The sequence below is a fragment of the Eleutherodactylus coqui genome, chromosome 1 (assembly GCF_035609145.1).
Source record: "Eleutherodactylus coqui strain aEleCoq1 chromosome 1, aEleCoq1.hap1, whole genome shotgun sequence".
Classification (NCBI taxonomy): domain Eukaryota; kingdom Metazoa; phylum Chordata; class Amphibia; order Anura; family Eleutherodactylidae; genus Eleutherodactylus; species Eleutherodactylus coqui.
This window is the reverse complement of record NC_089837.1, coordinates 371603502-371629498: the sequence shown is the minus strand read 5'-3', so window position 1 is coordinate 371629498 and position 25997 is coordinate 371603502. Positions and strand designations below refer to the sequence as shown.

Below are 25997 nucleotides of genomic sequence, written 5' to 3'. Positions count from 1 at the left end.
GGCTTAGATACAGCGTCTCAGCATAGTGGCCACAGTGGTAATACAGATACCCTAGCCGCCCAATAGTTGCCCCAGTAGTAATAGCCCCCCCCCCCCCCCCCCACACACACACAGTTGCCCCAGTAGTAATACACACCCCTCCCCACATAGGTGCCCCAGGAGTGATCCAGACCAACCGACCCACACACGGTTGCCCCAGGAGTGATCCAGACCACCCCACCCCCACACACACGGTTGCCCCAGGAGTGATCCAGACCACCCCACCCCCACACGGTTGCCCCAGGAGTGATCCAGACCACCCCACCCCCACACGGTTGCCCCAGGAGTGATCCAGACCACCCCACCCCCACACGGTTGCCCCAGGAGTGATCCAGACCACCCCACCCCCACACGGTTGCCCCAGGAGTGATCCAGACCACCCCACCCCCACACGGTTGCACCAGGAGTGATCCAGACCACCCCACCCCCACACGGTTGCACCAGGAGTGATCCAGACCACCCCACCCCCACACGGTTGCACCAGGAGTGATCCAGACCACCCCACCCCCACACGGTTGCCCCAGGAGTGATCCAGACCACCCCACCCCCACACGGTTGCCCCAGGAGTGATCCAGACCACCCCACCCCCACACGGTTGCCCCAGGAGTGATCCAGACCACCCCACCCCCACACGGTTGCCCCAGGAGTGATCCAGACCACCCCACCCCCACACGGTTGCCCCAGGAGTGATCCAGACCACCCCACCCCCACACGGTTGCCCCAGGAGTGATCCAGACCACTCCACACGGTTGCCCCAGGAGTGATCCAGACCACCCCACCCCCACACGGTTGCCCCAGGAGTGATCCAGACCACCCCACTCCCACACGGTTGCATGTAAATGGGCCTTTAGGAGGCATACAGAAAGAAGAGAGAATACAGAAACTCGTAGAGATGAATGGGACAGCACGTGCACAGAGCTGTGCGCCAGATACAGCGCTGGAACGGTGTCTGGGTGAGTTTAACGCATGCCCCCCCCCCCCCCCCCTCAGCTTTGAGGGCTGTAACATAGTTTATGGTACTGACAGAGGCCCTTTTAACCCCTTAGGGACACGGCTAGGCTTCCCCCCCCTCCCCCCTCCTCTTTTAAAAAAAGAAAAATTCAAACTTTTTTTTTTCCTTTTTAATTAACCATCAACGTGGATGTCTGAGGGCTTGTTTTCTTCCGGACGAGTTGTATTTTTTAATACTACTATATAATGTACTGAAAAAAGTTTAAGTGGAGTGAAATGGGGGGAAAAAATGAAATTCCGCCATCTTTTAGTACGTCTTGTTTCAGGCGTACACACTGCAACAAATATGACGTATTTGTCAGCACGATTACTACAATGCCAAATTTATAGTGTTTTTTTTTTTTTCATTTGCTGTACTATTTTTTTTTTTCCCAAAGATATTTAATTTTTTCAATATTTTCTGTCAACCTCTCCTGACAGCTATAATTTTTTTTTGTAGACAGTTGTGTGTGAGGGCTCGCTTTTTGTGGGATGTACTGTAGTTTCTATTTTTTGATCGCTTTTTATTGCATTTTTTTTTTCATGGAGACTGTGACCAAAAAGGTGCGGTTCTGGCATTGTTTGTTTAGATTTTTTTTCTAATGATGTTCACTGTGCGGGGTAAATAATGCATTACTTTGATAGATCGGACTTTTACGGACGCAGCGATACCAAATTTGAAGCTCAAACAGCGGCCGTTCAGTAGCGGACGGCCACTGTGTTATCTCAATGGAGAGGGGTGGGGGGAGCAAGAGGAGAGAAATCTCCTGCACTTCCCCGCCCCCTGCTGGCTGCTCTGTGAGAGAGACATTTCTGCTAGCTCCCGTGCTGGAGCATGGGAGCGAGGAAACAAAGGGGTGAGTGTCGGGCATAGTTTGCCCAACATTCATCCCGTGTAAAAAGACCTTTAGATTCTAGCTGACTTAGTACGCCCTTGGCAGTGGAGAGTTAATGTTATATCTTGACCTTTCTTTCTGCGGGTTTCACTATACATGTGATATATAATTTTTTCAGGTCCCCTATGCACTGTTCGTTAATGAGTATGGCAAGATCTATGAAGGATCCCTATAGAGGCACGGTAGCCTTGTATATTATGTGAACTCACTTAAAGGGCATCTTCATGTAGGACACCTATTCTTACTATCTCATTTGCAACCAATTAACAGTTCATATTTGGAAATCTAAAGTTTGCTGTTTTTTTCCTCCCTTCCATAAAGCTGCCTCAGTCATCACGGAGTCCACTATGAATGGACAGCTGGACCTGAGCGGCAAGCTCATCATAAAAGCCCAGCTTGGGGAAGACATCCGTCGGATTCCCATCCACAATGAGGACATCACTTATGATGAGCTGGTCCTGATGATGCAGAGGGTTTTCCGAGGGAAGCTCTCAACGAACGATGAAGTTACCATCAAATATAAAGATGAAGGTATGTTTCTCCACGCTTTAACGGGATCAAGTCTGGGGTATTTTGAGTCTTCAGGACCAGACATAATTTTGCTGTCTTATGCACATGTTTGTTTAATAAGCACCGCTGTAATAGTAAATACGAGAACTAGCAAAGTGTAAATCCCTTTGTTCAAAATTACATTTTTGTGCAGAAAATAGTTCTGATGCCCTTGTCACTAGTGGTCTCGCTTCCTTCTAACCACATGGATGCCAAGACAGATGAAATTGGGGTGGTGGGGTTTGCTTGCTGCTGTTTCATGCTGACCATAGAAGCCTATAGAGAGGGGTGGGGAGGAGAATGAGGGAACTGCTGGGGGGGAGAGTGAAGCAAATGCTGCAGCTAATGGTATTCACTGACTCGCAGCAACTGAAATCACATCTACCTTGATAAGGAGGAATCTGGACTACTTGTGGCCTGAGGCGAAAATTACAATGGCACCCCTTTCTTTCACTAGCGCCGAAACGGGTTTTTTTTTTTTATTCAATAGCCCCCCCGTTCAGCGTGAGACAAACCCAAGGGATGGGTTAAAAAAAAAAAAGGTTTAGTACTTACCCGAATCCCCGCGCTGCGGCGACTTCTTACTTACCTTACCAAGATGGCCGCTGGGATCTTCACCCACGATGCACCGCGGGTCTTCTCCCATGGTGCACCGTGGGCTCTGTGCGGTCCATTGCCGATTCCAGCCTCCTGATTGGCTGGAATCGGCACACGTGACGGGGCGGAGCTACGAGGACCAGCTCTCCGGCACGAGCGGCCCCATTCACCAGGGAGAAGACCGGACTGCGCAAGCGCGTCTAATCGGGCGATTAGACGCTGAAATTAGACGGCACCATGGCAACGGGGACACTAGCAACGGAACAGGTAAGTGAATAACTTCTGTATGGCTCATAATTAATGCACGATGTACATTACAAAGTGCATTAATATGGCCATACAGAAGTGCTGAACCCCACTTTCTTTCACGGGACAACCCCTTTAAGGCCTCCCCCACACAGACGTTTGCAGAAACGCAGCGTTTTGCAACGCTGCGTTTACTGCAGATCCAGCCCGGTTTCAGCAGCGCTGGTGTTCTTTATGCCAGCATTTTGGCTGCGTTTTCAGCTCCGCTGAAAACGCAGCCAAGGATGCTGAAAGAAAAAAAAGAAATCAATACTCACCTAGCTGCTGCCGTCCGGGTTGCGGCCACTGATCTCTGCTGCTGCTCTGGGCTTCCTCTGCAGAAATGAATCTATTGCCGTAGGCCAGGTTTAAGAACCCCGCCTCCAGCAGTAGATTGCTGTGATTGGTTCTTGGTGCGCAATCGCAGCCCTTAATTGACTGCCTCAGCCAATCGGAGCTTGCTTGTACTGCGGATGTACAGATTTTTTTTTTTTTAACTCCTGCTTTTCCTGTGTCAACGCCTAGCGGAGATGTGGAATCCGCGATCTTCCCGTAATGTCAATTGTATTTTTTGCGGAAACCAGAGGCAGTTGCCCACTCCGGATACAGCAATTGAAATCCACTCATTCACCCTTAAGGGCCTTTTACGTGGAACGATTATTAAAAAAAAATAAATAAATAAAAAAATCATCGTTCGCATTTGAACGATAATCATTTAGTGTAAACGCGAGCATCGATTGAACGATTAACAATAATGAGGTTTTCATGCTAGCGAACAATGTTGGCTCGTTTTGCTTTAAACACCAAAGGTTATCTCATTCGCTGATACAGCGAACTGAACAATCCTGTTTAAAAAAAAAAAAAATAGTTTTAAATGAACTGCCTGAACATACGAGCAAATTGTGACATAGTAAGGGGATTTTTACAACCATCGATTCATTTGCTTGAGCAAACTTACTGTGGACAGAAGGCTACATTTTCACAGCGTTTAGGCCAGTGTGCCCATAGGCTTTATTAGGCAGACCTATACTAAAGGGGAGTGCTTTTGGCATGTTTCATCAGCATATGTTGGGATTGTGCAATGTTATTGAAAAGTATAGTCAACTTTAAACAAAATTTTCAATATATGTATATTTTTTAAAAATGGCATAATGCAGCTGCATAGCATATACAGCGGTTATAGAAATACAGTTGCATATATGTCCGCATATTCAGCAGCATTGATGCAGACTGCCCCACTGAATGTAAACCTGGGATGTAGAAGTGGCTCTTAGGCTGGAAGGGGCACATGATGGGCGAGATTTGTTGGGCAACAAGAGAAAGAAGGTACAACCGCAGCACTCGCATCGGGGTTTCCAAGAAGACACTCTGGTTCCCCCGAGGGAAATAACTGTAATATATAGTGAGGAGAAAATTTGCAGGAGCCAGGTATGGTCCGGATCGAAGACCAAGGCAAATTGGAAGTAAGGAGTAACCAGGCAGCAGCTGAGGATTTTGAGAAGATTAGAGTATCTTTTTATTCCTCGATACAAAGAAAGACCGACAACGTTCCGGCTTTGGTGGAAGCCGAAATGTTGCCGGTCTTTCTTTGTATCGAGGAATAAAAAGATACTCTAATCTTCTCAAAATCATCAGCTGCTGCCTGGTTACTCCTTACTTCGAGATTTGTTGGGCATTTGATAGAATCTAATCCACTTGCTTTGCACAATTTTTTGTTGTGGACTTTTCAAGCACTCGAAAAATCTGCAGCATTTCCATGTGGTGTGAATTTAGACTAGGGGTGCGTTCAGACGAACGTATATCGGCTCGGTTTTCACGCCGAGCCGATATACGGTGTCCTCGTGTGCAGGGGGGGGGGGGGGGGGTGGAAGAGCCAGGAGCAGGAACTGAGCTCCCGCCCCCTCTCTGCCTCATCTCCGCCCCTCTGCACTATTTGCAATGGGGAGAGGCAGGGCAGGGGTGGGGCTAATTCGTGGCACTTAGCCCCACCCCCGTCCCTAGTCCTTTCATTGCAAATAGTGCAGAGGGGCGGAGAGGAGGCAGAGAGGGGGCGGGAGCTCAGTTCCGGTTCCTGGCTCTTCCATCCTCCCCCTCTGCAGATGAGGACACCGTATATCGGCTCGGCGTGAAAACCGAGCCGATATATGGTCGTCTGAATCCACCCTTAGTCTAAACTCACACCACATGGAAATGCTGCAGATTTTTTGCGTGCTTTAAAAGTCCACAACAAAAAATTGTGCAAAGCAAGTGGATTAGATTCTATCAAATGCCCAACAAATCTCGCCCATGTGCCCCTCCATAGGCAGCAATTGGGGGTGAGACTTACTGATAATATAGAATGGAGCCTGAAAGGAAATGAAGATGTTCCTTAAGTGCTACACAAGCAACATTTAGACTGGTCCAACCACTTTCACTACCAGCATAGAGGAGGATTGTTAACCTTGATTACATGGCTGGTAGGGTGAAGTGAGTACAACTCCTGCCCCTCCGCCAGTGTTCTGTGTTGACTGTAAAAACACTAGTCATGGGTTACTTCTCCCTCGATGGTTCCCAGTGTTTGTCAGGCCTTTTGGTGCACAAAAGTCGCAGGTTTTGGCACAAGCCGTGCTTGTTCAGAACGAAAAATTGTGACTTTCTGATATTCACTTTCTGCTTAATAGCACTTTTAGGAAAAGGGTGTAGCTTGTTTTGTTAGGGAGCCTCGCCCATTCATTTATGTATAATTTGCTCTGGGAAGTGGTGTAAATGATGTCAGAAATCTCCTGCAGCTCATAACTATTGTATGGATGGCCCAATGTGAGCCTAATTCCTGGACTAGCACCGAGTCAGACCTTTTCTTGGCAGACTGTTTTGCGGGGTGGTTTGCCATTGCCTTCCTCAGTCATCTTTTAGTTGGCTACTCATTTTACCAACATCAGAAGGATGGAAGGCTGAGTCAACCTTGAGCCAGCTACCTGAACCAACTTGGGGATTGAACTTGCAACCTCCAGGTCGTGAGTGAGCGCTTAGGACTGCATTTCTGCTGCCTTAACAATCTGCGCCACACCGGGCCCCTAAACATACTAAACAAGCCGGTTTCATCTCCCTTATCTCCACACTGGTCTATAGTCCAAAGTGACTCCTACTTTTCTCTCCCTCACAGAACTCCTGCTGAAGACCTGGCCACTTAATTCAGACTTACACTTCGGGTGCTTTTACACGGGACGATCTGTTGGGAAGCGGATGTCTCTCAGATCATCCCAGCGATAATTGTTCCTGTGCTTTTACAAAGGAATGAGCATCACTGACTTCAGTGAAGGCAGAAAGGGTTGGAGATCGTTCCAACTACCTGCCTCAGTTCACAGCAAGCCGGCAGTTAAAAAGAGAATGACTGCCTGTTTACACGGAATGTTACGACCTTTAGTGTTCTGCATGCAGAAACTGAACGACGAATGAGAAGTCATCAACTTCTTGTTCATCATTCATATGGTGCATGCGCCTACACCGAACAATTCAGATTCTTGCTGGATCGCAGGAATATGAAAAACAATCATTCTGTGTAAAGGCGCCTTTTAGTTCTCTTACCCAGTCTATGTATTTGGTATGGATATGGTTGGTATGGCAACTAAACTGCTTAGTGTGTGAGGAAGTGTATCGGGAGGGGTAACATCGCCTTAGGGAGAGCACCAAGAAGGTGAGTGAGGAGACTTAGAAGGCCATCCATGCTCCTCTGGCTAATATGCACATAAGGGAGATGGAACAATACCTCTGCAGCGCCACCTACTGGATGGCAGCATTCCTTCAAATCAATGCTTGACCCTATATACAGGTCTGTAGGACAATGGTTGGGAATTGAAAACCAAGCCAGAATCCATACACAGACAGCTGTTTCAGGGGGTTTTGCCCCTCATCAGTGTACAGTCGGATCCTGGCTTGGCTGGTTGAAGTCTTGTGACGTGAAATAATCTCCCAGTCCCCAGGTAACAGCAATCCCCTTCCCTCATATACCTCCTCTTGTATAATTTCAGCATTTGAGCCAATAACGGAAGTTGTCTCCAGGCTCCTCTCCTTTCCCGATCAACTTGCATTAGTGCCCCCATTCCCACAGCTCCTCCAGTGTTTCCACAGATATCACTTGTCACCTCATTACAGGATTTAACCTCCTTGTTCTGGTAGCCATCCCTGCTGTCATATCACCATTACTGAGGACACGTCATCTTGTCCCCGACTCCCCCTTCATATCTGATCTCCTGGAACGCCTTGTCTACTCCCTCCAGTAACTCTGTTCTGCACTCTGAATGGCTCGTCTGCTCCCTCCAGTAACTCTGGTCGGCACTCTGAATGGCTCGTCTGCTCCCTCCAGTAACTCTGTTCTGCACCCCTTACAGTCTCTACAATAACTGCCAGATCTGCTGGTGATGAACTCCAACTAAATCTGTGGGTCTGTGTAGCATTGGGCACTGTACTGGAGCTCACAAACTCCTCCGTATGCTCCTTGTTATTGGCATTAAGCTGAGTTCAGTGTGCGCCACAACCTTCCATGCTTGGGTTCTGTCTGATTTACTGAGAACAGCGGGACCATAGGATTTCACTAGCCAAACGCAGACCAATAACACCTCTCTAAGTTGGTAGGTTTTTGTTTCTTCCCAGCATTTGCACTGGACAGAATGGCCCAGCTGACTACACTACTCTCTGGTGTAAATATCAGGAAGGAATGGAAAGCGTGTCGTACAGAGACCTTGTTGGTCTCCGTTGGACTAGCGAAGGTTTATGGTTTTATCTGAGGTTCTGTCTAAATCCGTTTTTGGGAATCCAACCGTAACCCTAGGGGTGGCAAGACTGGGCGCACACTGAAACACTGACTCCATCCTCAAGGATACTGTTCTCTTGGGTTTCTTCCGACCTCCCTGTCTACTTCCCCTCTTCCACCTCCACAGCCCCTACTAGGCAATCTATCAGCATGTGTGGCTCTTAGTACCATCTCTATGCTTGATAGATGATCTGCTTCTACCATCGCCATGCTACTATTACAGAACACTAGTGAAGCTACCCATGTAGTAGTCATACATACAGGGTCTCTCAGCCTCCCTTATCCTACGTGGTCTAACATGTAACATTGTTTTGTGGCTGTAGGATTATGTTTTATGTAGCCTTGTTAGGGGTCACCAGATGGACGGTTTGGCGTGTAATTTGGGTTTCTCATCCTGTGGACTGTATTATTTGCCAAGTAGGGCTTTATCATTGAACCTGGTGATTGTGAGGGAACAATTGCTTTATTTTGCCAGTGCCCATCCTATGTATTGTGATACCATAGCTCCTAGGCAGCACGCCTGTGGCGTTATGTTTAACTCCAATCTCTTATACCCCCTTATAGCCAATCACTGGCACACTCCAGTCACCACCTCTGCAGAATCTGCCCTTCTCTACTGTGAGCTTCTCCACACATCTTTATTGTATTGATGGGTTCTCGTTACAGTGTAATAGCGGTAGTGTCAGTGAGCTGTTGTAATGTGAGAAAGCAGTATAAAATAGTCCGATGCTGGCTTCCCTCCAGCGTCTACCCAGCTAAGTGTGCCCAGCCTCTGCTCAGTGTATATAGAACAGAATTGCACAAAGAATGTGCGCAAGAAAAATTACAGCATGTTTTATCTTGTCGCATATCACATGCTCATACATGCCAAGATAGTACATGGCGATGGGCAGCATGTATGCAGTGTCACACGTGCCTCTCGCTGGTGGCATTCCGTGATTTATGGCCGTATGAGTCAACCTTATATTTAATAAAGCCGAAAATGAGAACTTTCATTAATACTTGCCTTAAGACTTCTTACTGGAGCCTAATTATTCTCTAGAGTTGAACAATTGGGGTTTATTGCCAGGTCTAAAGATAAAAAAAAAAGTCCCGGCCTGGCACGCACCTAGCGGAGAAATTCCATTCCTCTTGTACAGTATTTAGATATCAATGTATTTGCTTTTCGGATTTTGTCGCTGGAGCGTTACCTGCTGGCTTCATGCCTAGAAGGTGTGTCGTATGGTTTTTCTCAGTACATTTAAATCTAGTAAAGAACTGGCCTTTGTGGGCCAACATTTCATCATGCCACATCATCATACAGCGTGGAAATGTAAACTAACATATTTCCACAAGGTGGCGCTGGAGGGATGTGCAGTCTAGAAATGGACAGTCATCTCTAAATCTTCTATTCTGTATGTTGTAAAGGGGGTTTGGGGGGTTTGAGCTTTTCTGACCTGTGAGACAATACTTCCGAATTACACGGCACATTGCTGGTCATGGAATGTGGTAAATGGGGCACGGCTCTCATTATGAAATGCTACAATCTGAGAAATATCAACTGAAATGTGAAGCAGATGATATAATGCATATCCATGTAATGCCTATAAGAGGCATGTTCTTTTTCTGGTCTGGAAATAACCATGTAGTAGCATTGTTCAAAGGGATGTGTAGCAAAAAAAACTTGATGAGCCGCCAGCTGACTTGTTATATAACAGCCCATCTTCCTGTATTAATATATGCATTTTTTTTGTCTGTCCGCAGATGGAGACCTCATAACCATTTTTGACAGCTCGGATTTATCATTTGCCATACAATGCAGTAGGATATTGAAGCTGACGCTATTTGGTAGGTGGTGGCGTCTGTGATTTACATCTATTAGAAATATTTATTATTTGTCATCAGGCTCTATTACTTGTATTACATCCCAGTCTTCTCTGCTTCTGTAATAATCAAACTAATTCCTGTAATGCTATGGCAGTACATCATACTGCAGGAGTGATCAAAGCATCGGCGGTTGTTGTCCCCTCTGGAGACTTGGGGAGAAAAGAAGAAAAAAAAAAAAGTTCAAACCACCCCTTTTGCCGTGTTTGCAATATAAGAATCTAAATTTCAAAACAAAAAATACATATTTGAGATTAAACTTTTACGGACACGGTGATACATTAAAGTAATCATTATTTACCCCACACGATGAACGTCGTTAGAAAAAAAAATAAACCACCAGAAATGCGCTTTTTTTTTTGGGTCACCCGGTCTCTTTAAAAAAAAAATAAATAAATAAATTGAATAAAAATTTGTACGTATTCCAAAATGGTACCAACACAAACTACAGGACTTACTGCAAGAAAATGAGCCCTCACACAACTATGTCAACAGAAAAATAAAACTATTGTGCGCAGAAGATGGCGGCAGAAAATAATTTTAAAGTCTTTGGAAAAAAACTGTGGTACAGCAAAATAAAATCCTGACAATGAAGGGGATGCAGCATTAAACAAGTGCTGTCCCTCTTATTCCCAGGATGGGGTTTAGTTCCCGGAGATCAGAACCCCACTGATGAAGTGATGCTATATCCTAACAACATTGTCATTTTAGCATTGTCATATACATTGGCATTGGCCTTCATATTTATTTTAGGGTAGCTTTCTGGAGAAATTCTAGTTTATGGATCTATATAGGTAGTTAGAGGGGTGTCCAACATACTTTTACATTTAGTTCTCTATGATGGAAAATAAACAAGCACGTCCTCTTCTAGTTCCCCACATCTCAGCGCGGATCTGTTTACAGGATGACATCACAGACGAGGCCCGGAGCGGTCTGCAGTGGGGATGTCTGGGACCTCAAGTGGGTTGTGTGTTTATATTTTTATTTATTTCTTTTTTGTGTGTGTTTTAAGCTTGTTGGACAACCCCCTTTAGTCATACTCTGTATAGATCCTACTAATTTCAGCTGCCCAACCTAGATCAATCAGCTGATCGCTGGGCAACCACTTCATGGGTTCATTCTCCACCTTGGAAGTCCATGTGGAATCTGCACCAAGTTTAGAATGTGTTGTCGCATGTGGATTTGTTGCAGATTTCACCCCACTTTAATATGAAGGGGTGATAATTTCCAGCATAAATTGACACGCTGCGGATTTAGAATCTGCACTGCAAGCTTATTTATGCTGCTTATCTTTTCACCAGGGTCTGGATGAGATATCTCTCTATATCTCATCCACTTTGCTTGTATTGGGCTGCAAAGTGTCTGAAGTTTTTAAAACAAGTGTGGTAAAATTTAGGTCACTAAAAAAAATAAAAAAAAAATAAAAATTCCCATTTTGGACCATAGGCATTTATCTGCGAGTTGTATTTTTTTAATACAATATAAATGTACTAAAAAATTGTAAAAAAAATTCTGAGTGAAATGGCGAAGATGGCGGAATTTTTTTATTTTTTTTTCCCCCAAGGTGGGTGGTAGGGGGGGGGGGCTTGTTACGACAGCATATATTATACACTGCAGCAAAAAATGCCATGACTTTATTCTGTAGGTCAGTATGATTTTACTACAATACCAGAGTTATATATTGGGTTTTGTTTTCTTGTTGTTTTCCGTTTTGTTGTACTACTTTTAAAATCTAAAATCTTTCTGACGTTTATGGACACAGCGATACCAAATGGGTTTTGGGTCTTTTTTTTAGATATGGTAAAACAAGGGGGATAAACTTTTATTTATTGAACTGATTAATACTTTTTGTCCTTACAGGAAACTAGAACTTGCTATGGTTTGATCACTCCTGCAGTATGATTGGGGCATTTTAAAGAGTTAACAGCTGCAATGGGCGGCGTAGCTGTTGGGGGCGGTTGTAAGAAGCAGCCATCACCCACATTGTATGGAGCGGGATCAACCCTTCATTCCTCTCCATACAAACCCTGAACCTCCATGATAGCACTGTATGGACTGCCGCTTACTACTGTATTTAGTTAGCTATTCTTGCCTTATTATGGGCTTTTACATCACCTATATTTAGCCTCCTTTCAGAGAGAGACAGTAATAAAATGTAAAGGGGGTTGGGGGGTGGGGGTGGGGATTTTTTTATGACATGGAGACTCATATACCCATATTTTATTCACCATAGAACACAGATCAGAGGGTGAAGGGAGACATTTTTCACACTTCATTAAAAAAATAACTTCTTCAGATATTGATGGCAGCAACACATCTCCGAGTTTGCCCGGAGCCATGCCTACTGTTGTGTACCATCCGCTCTTCTTTTTAAATCTGTCTGTAAGTGTCTCGAAAGTGAGGAGACCATTTGCTGGAATTTGGGAGAGGATTCTTGTCTGATGTAGGATTCTAGCTTCTCAGCAGTCTTGGGTCGTCTTTACTGCATTTTTCATTACATAACACACCAAGTGTTTCCTATTGGTGAAAGGTCTGGACTGCAGGCAGCCTATCAGCACCGGACTCTTCTTCTGTGAAGCCATGCTGTTGTGATGGATGATATGTCGTTCTAAACCTCTATATACTGTTCAGCATCAATAGTGCCGTTCAGGATGTGTAAGCTGCCCATGCCATAGGCACTAATGGAACCCCATACCATCAGAGGTGCAGGCGTTTGACCTGCACACTGATAAGCTAGATGGTCCCTCTCCTCTTGAGTCCGCAGGACATGGCGACAATAGTTTCTAAAAAATGTCACACATTGATTCATCTGATCACAGAACAGTTTTCTATTTTGCCTCACTCTATTTTAAATGAGCTTTGGCCCAGGGAAGACGCTGGCATTTCTGCATTGTTGATATATTTTGGCTTCTCCTTTGCATGATACAGCTTTATCTTGCATTTGTGGATTGCACAGCAAACTGTGTTCACAGACAATGATTTCTGGAAGTTTTTCTTGGCCCATGCAGTGATTTGCATTACAGAATCGTGCCTGCTTTTAATGCAGCGACACCTGAAGGCCCGTAGATCTCAAGCAACCAATATTAACCATTGGCCTTGTCCCTTGTACATGTGAATTTCTCCAGATTCTCTGAATTTTGATATGATGTACTGTAGATGGAGGGATAATCAGTCTTTGCAATTTTACATTGAGGAACATTTCTTCTGAAATGATTTCACAATTTCTACAGATCTGTGAGCCTCTCTCCATCTTTGCTTCTGAGAGCCGCCGTGTATAAAAAGAGCATGTTGGAGAGGCAGACATGTGACTTGGTGGAAAATTGACATTGGACTTCTCATTAGTGCGACTTCTTCAGCCTTTTGTTATCTCTGTCCCAACTTTTCTGAGATGTGTTGCTGCCATCCATTTCAAAATGAGTTAATTATATGAAGGAGCCTGTTATGATGCTGCCAACTGTATCTGGATGGCCGCCGGCAAAACCGTTTGCGCTCCTTGTGTTTGCCGGATGATCCTCTCTCCGTATGGTCTGTTGAGGGTGTCCTGAGCCCCGTCACCTTGTGTGTGCCCTCACAGCTACTCGCCCAACACCTCCTAACATTCTGGTAAGAACTGCCCACATGGTGATCAATTTGTTGATACGACCATTCGACTTCTTGCATTTCAATTTTTACACCCACTCTCAAACTCTGTTAACTGGGCTAAATCTCTTTGATTGCATCGTAGAATCATCTAGTGGTCAACAAGATCTACACAAGCGCAAAGAAAGGTCACTGCACACAAGGAGCCTCTGAGAGCCTTTTATAGGCCAAGAGTGGAACCACTTTTAGGGCCTCAGATGGCAAGACCGTCCATCTAATCACACCACAGCTCTAATCATTTGCCCATCTGCCTGAGATGTAACTGCATGCTGAGTTTTTCCCCAAACCGCCAACTCATCCTAGCTGCTTGACTATTATTTATTTACTTTTTCTATAGTATATGTGTAATATGTATAAATAATTATTGCATCATGTCCTATTCTGACTCGATTCATGGAGGGGAGTAGGATGTTATATCCACTGCCGCTCAAACAGCACACGGATCTGTATACAAGTTGCTCCTGAGAACCTCGGGCACAGCTCACATCTGGCCACCTGAATGCCTAAATATGTACATTCTGAAGACTCCCCTGTCCATATCCTGCTGGGGGGAGCAGATTGGCCAGGCATTCCCAGTAAACACATTTGCTTTCTGCATGAGGAATAATTGCCCGGGCCATACAGAGATCGGCCAGCAGGTGGCAGGAGATTCCCATCAGCTGGTGGTTGTGCGCAGGATATGGGAGCCCAGTATGTGGAATCTGTGATCTCTTGCTTCTCAGTGAAGTAATATACAGGACATATGTGGGTTTTCGTTAACCCTTATAAAGGTATACATCTATTCAGTTCCTCAGTCTTGGGTTCTGGGGTATATTTTGGCACTTTCGACTTCTATTCTTTAAAAATCTAAATAATCTAACATTTAAGGAAACACAAGTGACAATGCTTTTCAATACACTTAGAAAGGGGTGAAGTAAAGGACAAGTGTTACTCCCTAAGGGGTATTTCCATCTTTATAATATGACCTATGGTGGGGGACCTGGCAGTTGGATATATAGCGGGACAGCCTGTCCGTGTGTCTGACTGCTGTGGATCAGACACGTCTGGCTGTACAGAAATGTACCGTCACATGCCGGCTGTCCAGATACATATGTATGCTGCGTGTGTCAGAGCACAAATCATTCCTGGTAGCTATGGACTATTTGGGGGGATGCCGAGGCCCCCTTCTGTGATGTACTGAGTGCGTGGTGTTTGTCAGTAATGTCTCTGAGCGGCATCTCGTGTTGCTTGTATGTTGTGGATTTTCTTGCACATTTTTCTCTGATTGCCTCAATACTTTCTGCTCCATATCACAGTTGTTCTGTCTTGGCATCGAGTTTTTCAATTATATCATCCAGATGCCTTTCTGAAAGACCCATACATGCTGAGAACTCGGTTTTCTCTTTTTTTCTTTTTTTTAATCTTTTCGGCTTCATGCTGAACAATGATGCTTATGAGATGACTTTCTTACTTCTTAAAGGGCACCATGGGAGAACGTACATTGCTACAGTCCCAAACTGCAGATTCCCATGTACATTACATAACTGGTCAGCTGACCGCTTTCTTCCTCACTGGCTGCAGGATGAGTCTTCCATGGCTGCTGAATCCTGTGACTGGCGGAACAGCCGTGCACAATATACAACCCGCTGGCTTCTTCTGGGCATCGGGCCCCCAGTGCTGGATTAGGAGCCACTGAAGCAGTTGATTGTGTTTTTTTCCTTTTAAGTTTCTGAGCCTCTGAATTTATTTATTTTTTTACCTGGTAATGACCACTTATATGTTGGGGGAGTTCTATGTTGTCTAGTGACAGCCAGCCTCCTGCTCTAATGAATGGGAGTACAGATCTTCACTCCTGACTGTTTAACCCTTACATGCCATGATCAGTAGTGGTCTCGCCATGTAAGCAGGTGACAGTGGGAGGGGTTTCCCCTGTCATCCATCAGCACCCCACAGTGTACACAGTAGTTGCTGTGCATTCTCATGGCAGCCAGAGGCCTTATGAAGGATCTACCAAGCATGCCAACCTATAATATCTTGCCTCAGGTCTAACCTGTCAAACGTGCACTACAATGCGCTACATAAGTATTGCAGTGTACTATACCAGATTTCCAATCATCCCCATCGTCAAGTCTCCTTGAGGGGGGGAGGGGGGGGGGGAGGAATGTGTTATAAGAAAGAGGACACATTGAGCATCATATATTATCTGTAGGATGTCACACAAGTCATTGATGCACTTATTGGGGCATCTCATGTGATTGGGGTGTGTGAAAGCTCAAAGTTTTAGTTGACAAATCTGCTGGTGGTTATTGGAAACTGTCAACAAGCAAGTTGTCAGATCCCTAACCAGCCTGCTGAAGTCTCTGTAATGCATTGGGACAATTCTCCTAGATTACTGTACACGGCCATGACTAAAGAATACACAAGTGCAGGTTTCTGTACCGGGCTCTCTGCAGCCATTGGACCAACGGTAAATTCTGGGAGATTCCAGTTATGAAGTCTGCAGAATTGTAGGTGCAGCTATATTTGTATTAAGAGGTCCTCCTTTTATATAGATTCTGTTACATGCTTTACTTGACACGGTTGCCTAATCCACACTACTCCGCAGTATAAAGCTGTGTGTGTGTTCTACTGTATTACTACAATACATGCTCTCTTGCCCACAGTTAATGGACAGCCCCGTCCTCTCGAGTCCAGTCAGGTGAAGTATCTTCGGCGGGAGTTGATAGAACTACGCAACAAAGTGAATCGTCTGTTGGACTGTTTAGAGCCGCCCGCCGACCCTGGGATCCCAAGCAGCTTGCACGACGCGGGTATGACAGGTCATTGTTGTCTGTTAGATGGCGCCATCATTCAGCTTGATGCTCACACTTTGTCTGTCCTAATGAAACAGAAACTGTAGATGGCCGAGAAGAGAAGCCTGCTGCCCCGGACTCTTCAGTCAAGCCTTCCACCCAGGTTATGGCTGCCAGCATGTCTGCTTTTGATCCACTGAAGAATCCAGAGGAAATCAACAAAAATGTCATGTCCGCCTTTGGATTAACGGAGGACCAAGTTACTGGTGGGTTGTAGGCTGTAACATATGGTGTGTAGTCAATGTCATCACATTAAAGGGAACCGTCACATTGAAAAATCTCTGGGCCGCAGCTTATATATAGCAGGAGGAGCGGAGCAGGTTAATATGTTTGTGAGAAATTCAGTATAACTTGTCTTAATTTAAAGGGAATTTGATATACGTTTTTACTACTCAAGGCCAGATAGTGATACATAATCCATGTTCCTAATCTGTTTTGCAATTAGAATTTTTTTTAATATACATTGTGACATCAAACTAAAAATCGAAAATTCTTAAACTTTAACATAAAAACTTGATTTATGTAATTGCTCATTTTCTGACAACCTGTTCCCTTTAAATCCCTGTCCCTTCTATGATTAGGAGTCCAGTGGGCAGTCCTATTCTGTGAGTACAGCAATTCCTGTTTGTTCATACAGAGATAGCTGTCAGTCACTGATGGGACTGCCCACTGGACTCCTCATACAACAGGGATCTAGATAAAGTACAAGTTAGCCCTAAGATGCACCGCAGCATTTTTAAGGCCGTGTGCTGTCTGTATTTCATGGACATCATATGGGACCGTTTTTTTTTCTATTTTTGCATGCAGAGTATTTCCTATTCTCATCAGTCTTTGGGTACGTGAATAGCAATGTGCAGTGTCTGTATATTTGACCGCACACAGATGGGTGTACAGCCTTGTGCTTTTGGCCTAATGTATATTGGTTTTCCCCAAAAGTCCATATCAATCTGCTCGGCTCCTCTTGCTCTATAACATGTGGCTAGCAGATTAAACTGCATTTTTAAACTGACTGGTTGCCTTGTTTAGGATTTGGGTTTAAAGGGGTATTTTCATCTCAGCCAAACATGACTGATCTCTGTAATCCCTGACACCGGTAGCACTCTGGTTTCATAATCCTGGCCACCTCGCACACCAGAAGAAACTTGGGTTGGGGGTCCCATCAGACATTTTTGGCATATCTTGTGGTTTCCTCCAGGAGCCCCAACAGGCCGTGTCATGATGATTTCATTATTAATACGCACATTAGGATGTAATTGCCTATTTCGCTAAATCTATTAGCTGATGCGAGTTCTTTATGGGAATTGGCTCATCCTGTTGCTTTTGAAACATGGCTCTCTTGGTGAATTGGTGATTATAATACCTTTTTAAATTACGCAGACAATTCATGGCGTCTACGGCAAAGTCCACAACAATAGATTTTGCTCCTGATTTTAAATTTCGCTCTTGAAGTCAATGTATGAAAATTTGCAACATTTTTATTCAGTCCGCAACTAAAACTGACATGTTGTGGATTAAAGAAATCTGCGTTTTTGGGTTAATTTTTTAATTTGCAAGGTTTCAGTTCCATGTAATTTTCCCCTTGTCTTGTCTCTTGTCGCCCAGGCCCACCCAGTGCTCCCGTAGAGGAACGTTCCAGTACGCCAGATAGTATTGCCTCTTCCTCCTCCGCTCATCCACCGGGTGTCCAGCAGCAGACATATCCAGGAGCTCCGCAGCCAGGTCAGATTGAAGGTCAGCTCGATTGTTTAACACGGACCTTTCTCCTCCCTGCAGTGCACTGTTTTATGTCTTTGGAATTTGTTGTAAAGGTTTTTTTGAGAAAGCTTTTTCAAAACTACAGAGCATAAAAGGTGTTTTACAATGGGCATAATGGTTAAAAAAACAAAACCACCCCCCACATGCCCCCTTCCTTAACCCTTTCCAATCCACTGTCTGACGACTTACTACATTCTGATTGAAGCTTGTACAGCTCCAATATCATAAGATGTCCGACAGGGTATTCTTACCGTCTGTTGCCAGCCGCTCCGCTGTTGGAGCCTCTCTGGCGCACACACACTGGCTTTAGCCAGCAGATGGCACCGTTGTAGAACAGCAAAAAGAGAAAGCCTTTTAGGAAACCCTGAATCCAAAATTGGATTGGAAAGGGTTAAAATTTTCTACCAGCCCTCTCTCATCCTGTTGCATTGAAGTGGGCACCCACCAGCTATACCTATACTGCTTGTTGACGGCGGCCATCAGCAACAAGTAGTGATCAGCATGTGACAACCTCCTATGGCTGTAGGGTGGAGGTCCTCGCAGCCGATTATGCTGCACTAACAGACCTGAGAAGTTATGTACATTATATGGCGGCACTTCACTATATTTCGAAGTGCAAATACCTAATTGTGTGCAGAGTCTATCGGCATGAATATTGTTGGCATTCATTTTAAGCCAGTGCTATCAAAGCCAGAATGGGACAGATAACGGAGCGGGCTCTGTGGAGAACAGCAAATATGTCTTATGCACAGTGCATTATTTTTGTGCTTGGTAATGGGAACTCTCTATCTGCAGTCTCAGGAGAAACTGTCTTCCGATTAAGAAAAAAAGACTGAGTGTTTAGTGCTGGTTTATCACATTAAAATACCAGGGCTAAAGGCCAGCGCTCTGATGCTGCAGCTGTCTAATCTGTGTGCTGCTGCGGTTCTCAAGATCTTGAGATCGCGCTCATCCTTACATTGAAGCCTATGGCGTCTTGCTGAATGGATTTACGTAAACTAATGCATGGTCCCAGCAGTCTGTAGCTCAGTGATACGTCGTCAGCGGGTTTATTAGAAAGATTCAGGTTTTCGTGTCCTCTCGCCACATACATACATACATACATACATACATACATACATACATACATACATACGGTCTTCTTTCAGCCTAAGATAGTGTCAGGTGGAGTTCTTAATTTGCAACTATTCTCTTTAAAGTGAGTATGTCATCAGAAAAGGACCTATTACACTTTTTGTATTTTTTTATCTTACTTTTTCGTTGGTTGTCACAACTTTATTTTAGAAAGTCCTAAAATTTTGCAGTTTTCACACTGACAGTTAAATCCTGAGGAAAAGGTATAGTTGTGCCACGTTTGTCAGTTATTGGGTGAAATGAAAAGTCAGATTCCTGAGTTGTTGTTACCTTTTTAATGGCTGAGATGACTTTCAACCGGTTGACAGTTACCCAAATAATTGATTGAAAGAACGATTACAGACAACTGTCACACCCGTGTAATCGGGGGACCCAGCAGAGCAAGCAGGAGTTTTCCTTTAAAATGTAAGAGCTTGTCTGTCTTCCCTCTTTTAGAATTAAAAGGTTTGTGTAGTTACTATACAAATAATACTCTAACATTCAGTTAAAGGGATTCTATCTCCTAGAACACGCTGTCCCAACTGCAGGCATGATGTTATAGAGCCGGAGGAGCTAAGCAGATTGTAAAGAGTTTATGGGGGAAGATTCAGTGTTAAGTGAATAAAATACAAGTTACATCTCTGCTCATTCTGAGCTGAACAGTCCAATGGGTGGAGCTATCAGTGATTGACAGCTAACTGTGGGTGCACACTTCTACACAGCTAGTCGCTGATCACTGATGGCTCCGCCCATTGGACTGTTCAGCTCAGAATGAGCAGAGATGTTAGTGAATAAAATACAAGTTACACTGCATCTTCCCCATAACTCTCTACAGCATGTTCCAGCTGACAGACTCCCTTTTAGGTAGCCATAACACCTTGCCTCTGGTTAACAATGCTGTTTTTCTCAGGAGCGCTAAATGTCGCTCCTTTCATCAGACTATTTTTGTGGGTAGCATGGCATATTCTGTAAGGTCACCTTCACAATGCTGTTTACTGCGGTGTTTGAAATACCACGGTAAACACTCTACAACGCCTCCATTTGATTTCAATGGGTTTTTGCAGCCTAGCATTCGAGTGCTGTTTGCTCTATTTTGGTGCATTTTAAGCACCTAATTAACGAACCTATCTCCCATTACAATCACGAGGGTGCATTGAATGCTGTACAAGGCATTCCAAAATGCCACTCAAAATTGTGATAACACATTTGAAATGCAGCATTTTTACAGACTGTGTGTGAGTGGCCTAAATATGAGGACTTCTCTAATCACAAAAGACTGGGCACTTATCTTATACATTCGGTTATTTCCCATTGCAAGATGATCCCGGAGGATTTCGTTCTAAATGCCCCCTCAAAATACCTGCTGTTTTCATCTACTTTTATTGATATACCGCTCTTTGCCAGAAAGATAAAAGAATACATTTTGAATTTTCACATTATTCAGGATGGTTAATTTTAAGATTTATCTAGTTGTGCTGGAAACTAATTCTTCTTCCCTAACTAATTGCATTTCTTTTAGCTTGTAGCTGTGAATCTAACTTCAATTGTAAAGCCGCACTGCATTTCACTAGTCAAACTAAAATACATTCCCTTTTGTAGGACAAATCTATCAACAGTATCCACAACAGCCCGGGTATCCAACAGCTCAAGGTCAGCCTCAGCCTCAAGCTCAGCCCCAGCAGCAGTACGGCATGCAGTATCCTGGTAAGGAGACTCCGGCACTCTGACAACACAAAACTTGATCCTCAGCACCCGTTTTTATTGCTCCCAAAAGGCACAAACTTCATTAAAGGGAGCCGGTCGCCACCAAACGCCAACATAAACTATGATGATGTTCAGTGAGGTGACGGAGTCGTGGGATGCATTTTTTTTCTTTTGTCACCTGTTTCTCTGTTCCTTGGGTGTCCACTGGGGAAGTCTGCGCACAGTCTGAAGAGAGTTGAATTTTCAGACCTTGTGCGGAGTTCACCAGGGGACCCCGAGGGTGCAAATGACTATTAAAAAAAAAAAAAAAAATCCTCCACCCTTTTACCTCACTGAGCAGCACCATAAGTTAAGGCCCATTTACACACAACAATTCCTGCTCACAATTTGTTTAAACGCTGGCTTTTGAGCGATAGTCGTTGCGTGTAAACACTTCCATCTTTCACTCTTCAGCTGAACAATAATTTTTAGTTGAGCATAAAATTCATCATTCAGCTGGAGAGAGATAGCAGAGACCGCATGCTGTGCTCTCGGCAGGAGCAGCTGATTACATTGTATTCATCCGACAGCCCGCGGGAGCCCTGTGCAAAGATAATGCAGCTGAGTGCAAAGTCCAGACCACATTTTGGGATTTGCAAGCGGCTGCTGGAGGCTCCTTTCACGCAAATGAAGCTGATAAAGTACTAATGGGCATTAGTGCCTATTAGTACTTTGTGCAAAACCATTGCTCAAAAGCCATTTATCTCTCAGATTTGTTCATTCGTTGTGTGTAAATGGGCCTTTAGTTTGTTGCTGTTCAGTGCTGACAGGTTATCTTTTATGCTGTGCATTGTAAATTAATGTTTTCTACAGTAAAATATTAAATGTGTTTCTGTTCCAGGTTACAACCAACAAACTGCTCAGCAGTTCCCGGCTTACAGTCAGCAAGCTGCTCAGGCTCCTGCTCCTGGTTTTCAAGGCCAACCACAGCAAATATCAGCCCAGGCCCCTCAACAGTACCCAGCTGGCTCCTACCCACCACAGACCTACACTACACAAGCATCCCAGCCTGCCAACTATAATGTCCCTCCTGCTTCTCAGCCTGGAATGGCACCAAGCCAACCAGGGAGCTATCAGCCTAGGCCAGGATACACACCTCCACCTGGTAGTACGGTAACCCCTCCCCCTAGTGGGCCTAACCCATATGCTCGGAACCGTGCCCCATTTGGTCAGGGGTACACCCAACCTGGACCTGGATACCGATAAAATGCACTATCACTACCAAGGCAAAGGCTGCTAGATCGGTTTCCATCCCAACAGACTTCGATGTTAAGCTTACAACTGTAATCATGCTTCAGACAGCAGAAGGAAAGCATTTTGTGCTTTTCAGTGTTGTGTATCTTTACTGGAGGAGACCAAACGATGATTTCTTGCTTTTGATTGTATCTGCTCTCTAGTTGAAAATTAAATCTAAAAAGCGTTTGACAAACTAGTCAGCCTTGTCAAATGTGAAAATACGCTAATCAAACCCCCACTTTTGGCCTATTTTTAATGATCTGATGTGTTCAAGTAGAGCCCTTCTGAGTTATAAACTAGCTATTCTACACATTCTAACACTGAAATCTAATAAAATGTTCAACTCGTTTAATCTTTGGTTGTCTGAATAAATGGTGTCATTGCTGGAAGTTGTGTTCCTGTTATTGGAGCTTGTGTCGGGTTTATTAAAACGAGGACTACAAAATCTGTACGTCTCAAGTCAAAATGCACCAATTTCCATATGTAAACCCTTCCAAAAGTGAAGTTTCATTACTTGCAGGTAATATCGGTGTGAGGGTCATTCCACATCTGCTAATGCTATCAATCGTAAGCACAGCTAGAGATATTGGAGGTGGCAGAAGGAACTGCAGTTGCCATTTATTCTGTAGTAACTTGTAATGTCTAATTGTGTTGTGAACACGTAAGTACATTTTTTTATTTATTTATTTTTTTAAGGCTTTCTGGAAATTCTTTGCTAGGCTATGTTCACATGACTGATGAAAGTCAGACGTGTATTTTTTGTGGCAGAAGTCAAAGGCTGACCCTTTCATTGCAAAAACGCAAGTGGTTTTTGCCTAGCATTTCAAAGTGCAAGAAAAGCGATCCCAGCCTAAGTGATGGGTGTGCCCAAACATTTAATCTGGATGAAGCCTCTGCTTTGTAATTTGATCATAAATGGAAAAGCCTGTGGAAATGTATGGAGGAGGTCACACAAACTCAACAGCAACTACAGTTGGCTAGGAATAGCTAAAATTTGTATTTAGAGAAGAGTGCACAACGCCAGTCCTTGAGGGCCCCAACAGGATAGCAAGAACACTTGTGGCAATGTCTGAGGGAGTGACAAGAATTACATCACCTGTGTGTGCAATACTAAGGAAATCCTGAGAACATGACCTGTTGGGCTCCCTTGAGGACTGGAGCTATGCACCCCTATTCTAGAGGATTTACACTTTTATTTTACACTTTTGACATGTAGAAATAAAATTTGTATATTTGAGTAAGTCCATACCCCTATAACCATATACACTGATGCTCAATTCCTTCCATTTTTTTGAGCCAAGGATAACTCAAAATCACTAACCCCTCAAGGATATCCATCTGTCCAGGTAGGAAGAAGTGATTTTATAAATTCATTTGCACCAAAGCAGTGAAATGAAAGCGACAACAGGTATACTGAAGAGACCACAGCAAGACACCCCCCCCCCCCCCCCAAAATGGAATGGGTTGTAGGTGGTGGCCACAGACTACTTATGCTCACCTTAGCCTTCATGATTGATTGTTTTCTAGTTGTGCTAGGGCTTTTGTTACTACTGGTAGCATGAGGCGGCACCTGCTGCCCAGTCAGGTTCCACAAGGTATTCCTGCATCTCCAGGCTCCCACATCCTTACATGCTCCTTTTCAAGAGCAGATACCAGGACACAGGCCATTACCCTTGGAGAGCTGGACAAGGCCGTAAAATGACCTAAACTCAGCATTAGGTCTGGTATACAAGTCTCTGACCAAACTGTCAAACTCTGAGAGCCTGACATCCTGTAGTGGGGCTCACAACCCCGCAGGAGCGGCGTTCACAAGAGAAAAGAATTGTCAGGTCTTTCATTTGCATCCCATTCTCCTGACAGATGAGGGAGGTTTACATTGAGCACATGTGAAGGACACTGGAGCTACCGAGGTAAATGTTATGCCTACGGCATCATCCAGCATGACTGCTTTGGTGGTGGGTCAGTGCTGGTCTGAGGAGGCGTATACTTGAAGGGTTGTACAAACCTCTGTGATGGCCAACAGCACCCTAACTGCTGTTGGATACTGGGGTGAACTCCCCAGAGCCATTGTCAGATGTTTATGTTGGTGCTGGATTCCTCCTGGTGCAGGACAAGGCTCAGCGTCATGTGGCCAGAGTATAGGTGGTTCCTAGATGCCAGCTTCACAATCCCCACATCTGAAACCAATTGAGAACCTCTGGGACATTCTGTGTTGGTGCATTCAACACCACCATCTACTCCTGCAACTGTCCAGGAGCACTTTGTGAGGGGACCACCCATAACTTTACAGTGATTAACACCTTTATGCAGTTTTATATGAAGCTGCAATGTGTTGGCCACAAGCAGCAAATGTTGTTTGCTGGGATCAGAATTTTAAATGCAGAGGCTGAAATATGGTAAATCTAAAAGTAAAATTTCATGATGTGCAGAGTTCATGCGTACAACCTATTGCTGTCTACATGCACACATCTTCACAATAACTTAAGGTCCCCCCCCCCCCCCCCCCAACTTGGACATGTATGGCCTATCCACAAGTTTTACAGTAACAGTCTGATAGGTGTGGGTCCCAACTCTAGGAATTGGTGGGGGAAGGGGGAAGATGGCCAGGACAGTTTGAAGTTTCTCCTGCTCTTACTTGTAGGTCTCCTGCACAAACCTAATCAGGACAAAAACTGGTTTTCATTCTGCCCTCTGACTTCAAAGATACTGTTCCCTGTAGAGATGAGTCAGCGTACTCCTTAAGGACAGATCCTCGAGCGAGTATCGTCCTTTTTGAGTACCTGCCTGCTCGCCTGCAAAGATTCGTGCGCCGCCATAGGGTAACGGGTAGGAGATCTCTCTTTCTCCCTCCCGCAACACAGCGCTCACCCCTGCCGGCACCCGAATCTTTGCGGGCGAGCAGGCACGTACTCGAAAAGGACGATACTCTCTTGAGTATCTGTCCTTAACGAGGACGCTTACTCATCTCCAGTTCCTTGTAATGCTGCAGCTAGAGTTCAACAATCCTCAGGGTGCAGATTTGTTGTAGAAATTTCTGTAAGTAAAACTGCATTCCATATATTTCACTAGGATTGCTTTGTGCAGAGTGCTTACAAATTTCTGCAAGTCCCATACATTTCTGTAACAAATCTATGCATTTTAGATAGTGGACAGCAATCTCTCTTGACTGAAATACGCCTGCGGCTGTACTCGGCTGAGTGTGCTCTGAATTGGAGAAAGGGAAGCAGGATACTGGCAAAATGCCCTGGCTGTGGGTTTTTTCTGAGAGAACAAAATAAGTGGGCATCTTGAAATTCAACTAGTCAATCTGCTCCTCCAACATGTGCCATCAGGAAGCCCCAATACACATTAGATGGTCTGCCTTGTGGCATATTCAGCACCAAAATCCGCACTAACATATGGATTTTAGTGCAGTGTTGAAAATAGAATTCTATATCAAAATCTGAAGTTAGGGTGGATTTTGGTGTTAAATTCAGGGATGGCATATTTTCCCACACATTTTTATTGATTTACCGCTGTATATACTGATGTAGTTTACTTTGGAAATATCTTATGAGACACAAAATATAAAAATGTTTGTAAGGTGTTAGCCGGCAGAGCAAAATGTGATTGTTCGCAGCAAGAAAAAACTAATCTTGCAGATATGATACCTTTTAATGGCTAATAAAATAC

The 25997-nt window shown here is 44.5% G+C and overlaps 1 protein-coding gene across 2 annotated transcripts in view; it reads left to right on the top strand.

Moving 5' to 3' along the window:
- TFG (trafficking from ER to golgi regulator) overlaps positions 1–22714 on the top strand; it is a 28494-nt gene extending 5780 nt beyond the window's left edge. The window contains exons 2-8 of one of the 2 annotated variants that reach the window (XM_066578378.1): positions 2247–2456; positions 9889–9972; positions 16290–16436; positions 16517–16684; positions 18081–18197; positions 20946–21050; positions 21931–22714. In XM_066578378.1, coding sequence (XP_066434475.1) covers positions 2273–2456; positions 9889–9972; positions 16290–16436; positions 16517–16684; positions 18081–18197; positions 20946–21050; positions 21931–22295 — 1170 coding nt within the window. In that variant the 5' untranslated portion in view covers positions 2247–2272 and the 3' untranslated portion in view covers positions 22296–22714. Of the gene's footprint in view, positions 1–2246; positions 2457–9888; positions 9973–16289; positions 16437–16516; positions 16685–18080; positions 18210–20945; positions 21051–21930 lie in introns of both variants that reach the window. The other variant, XM_066578370.1, reaches the window with a different exon arrangement.
- Positions 22715–25997: the final 3283 nt, after the last annotated feature.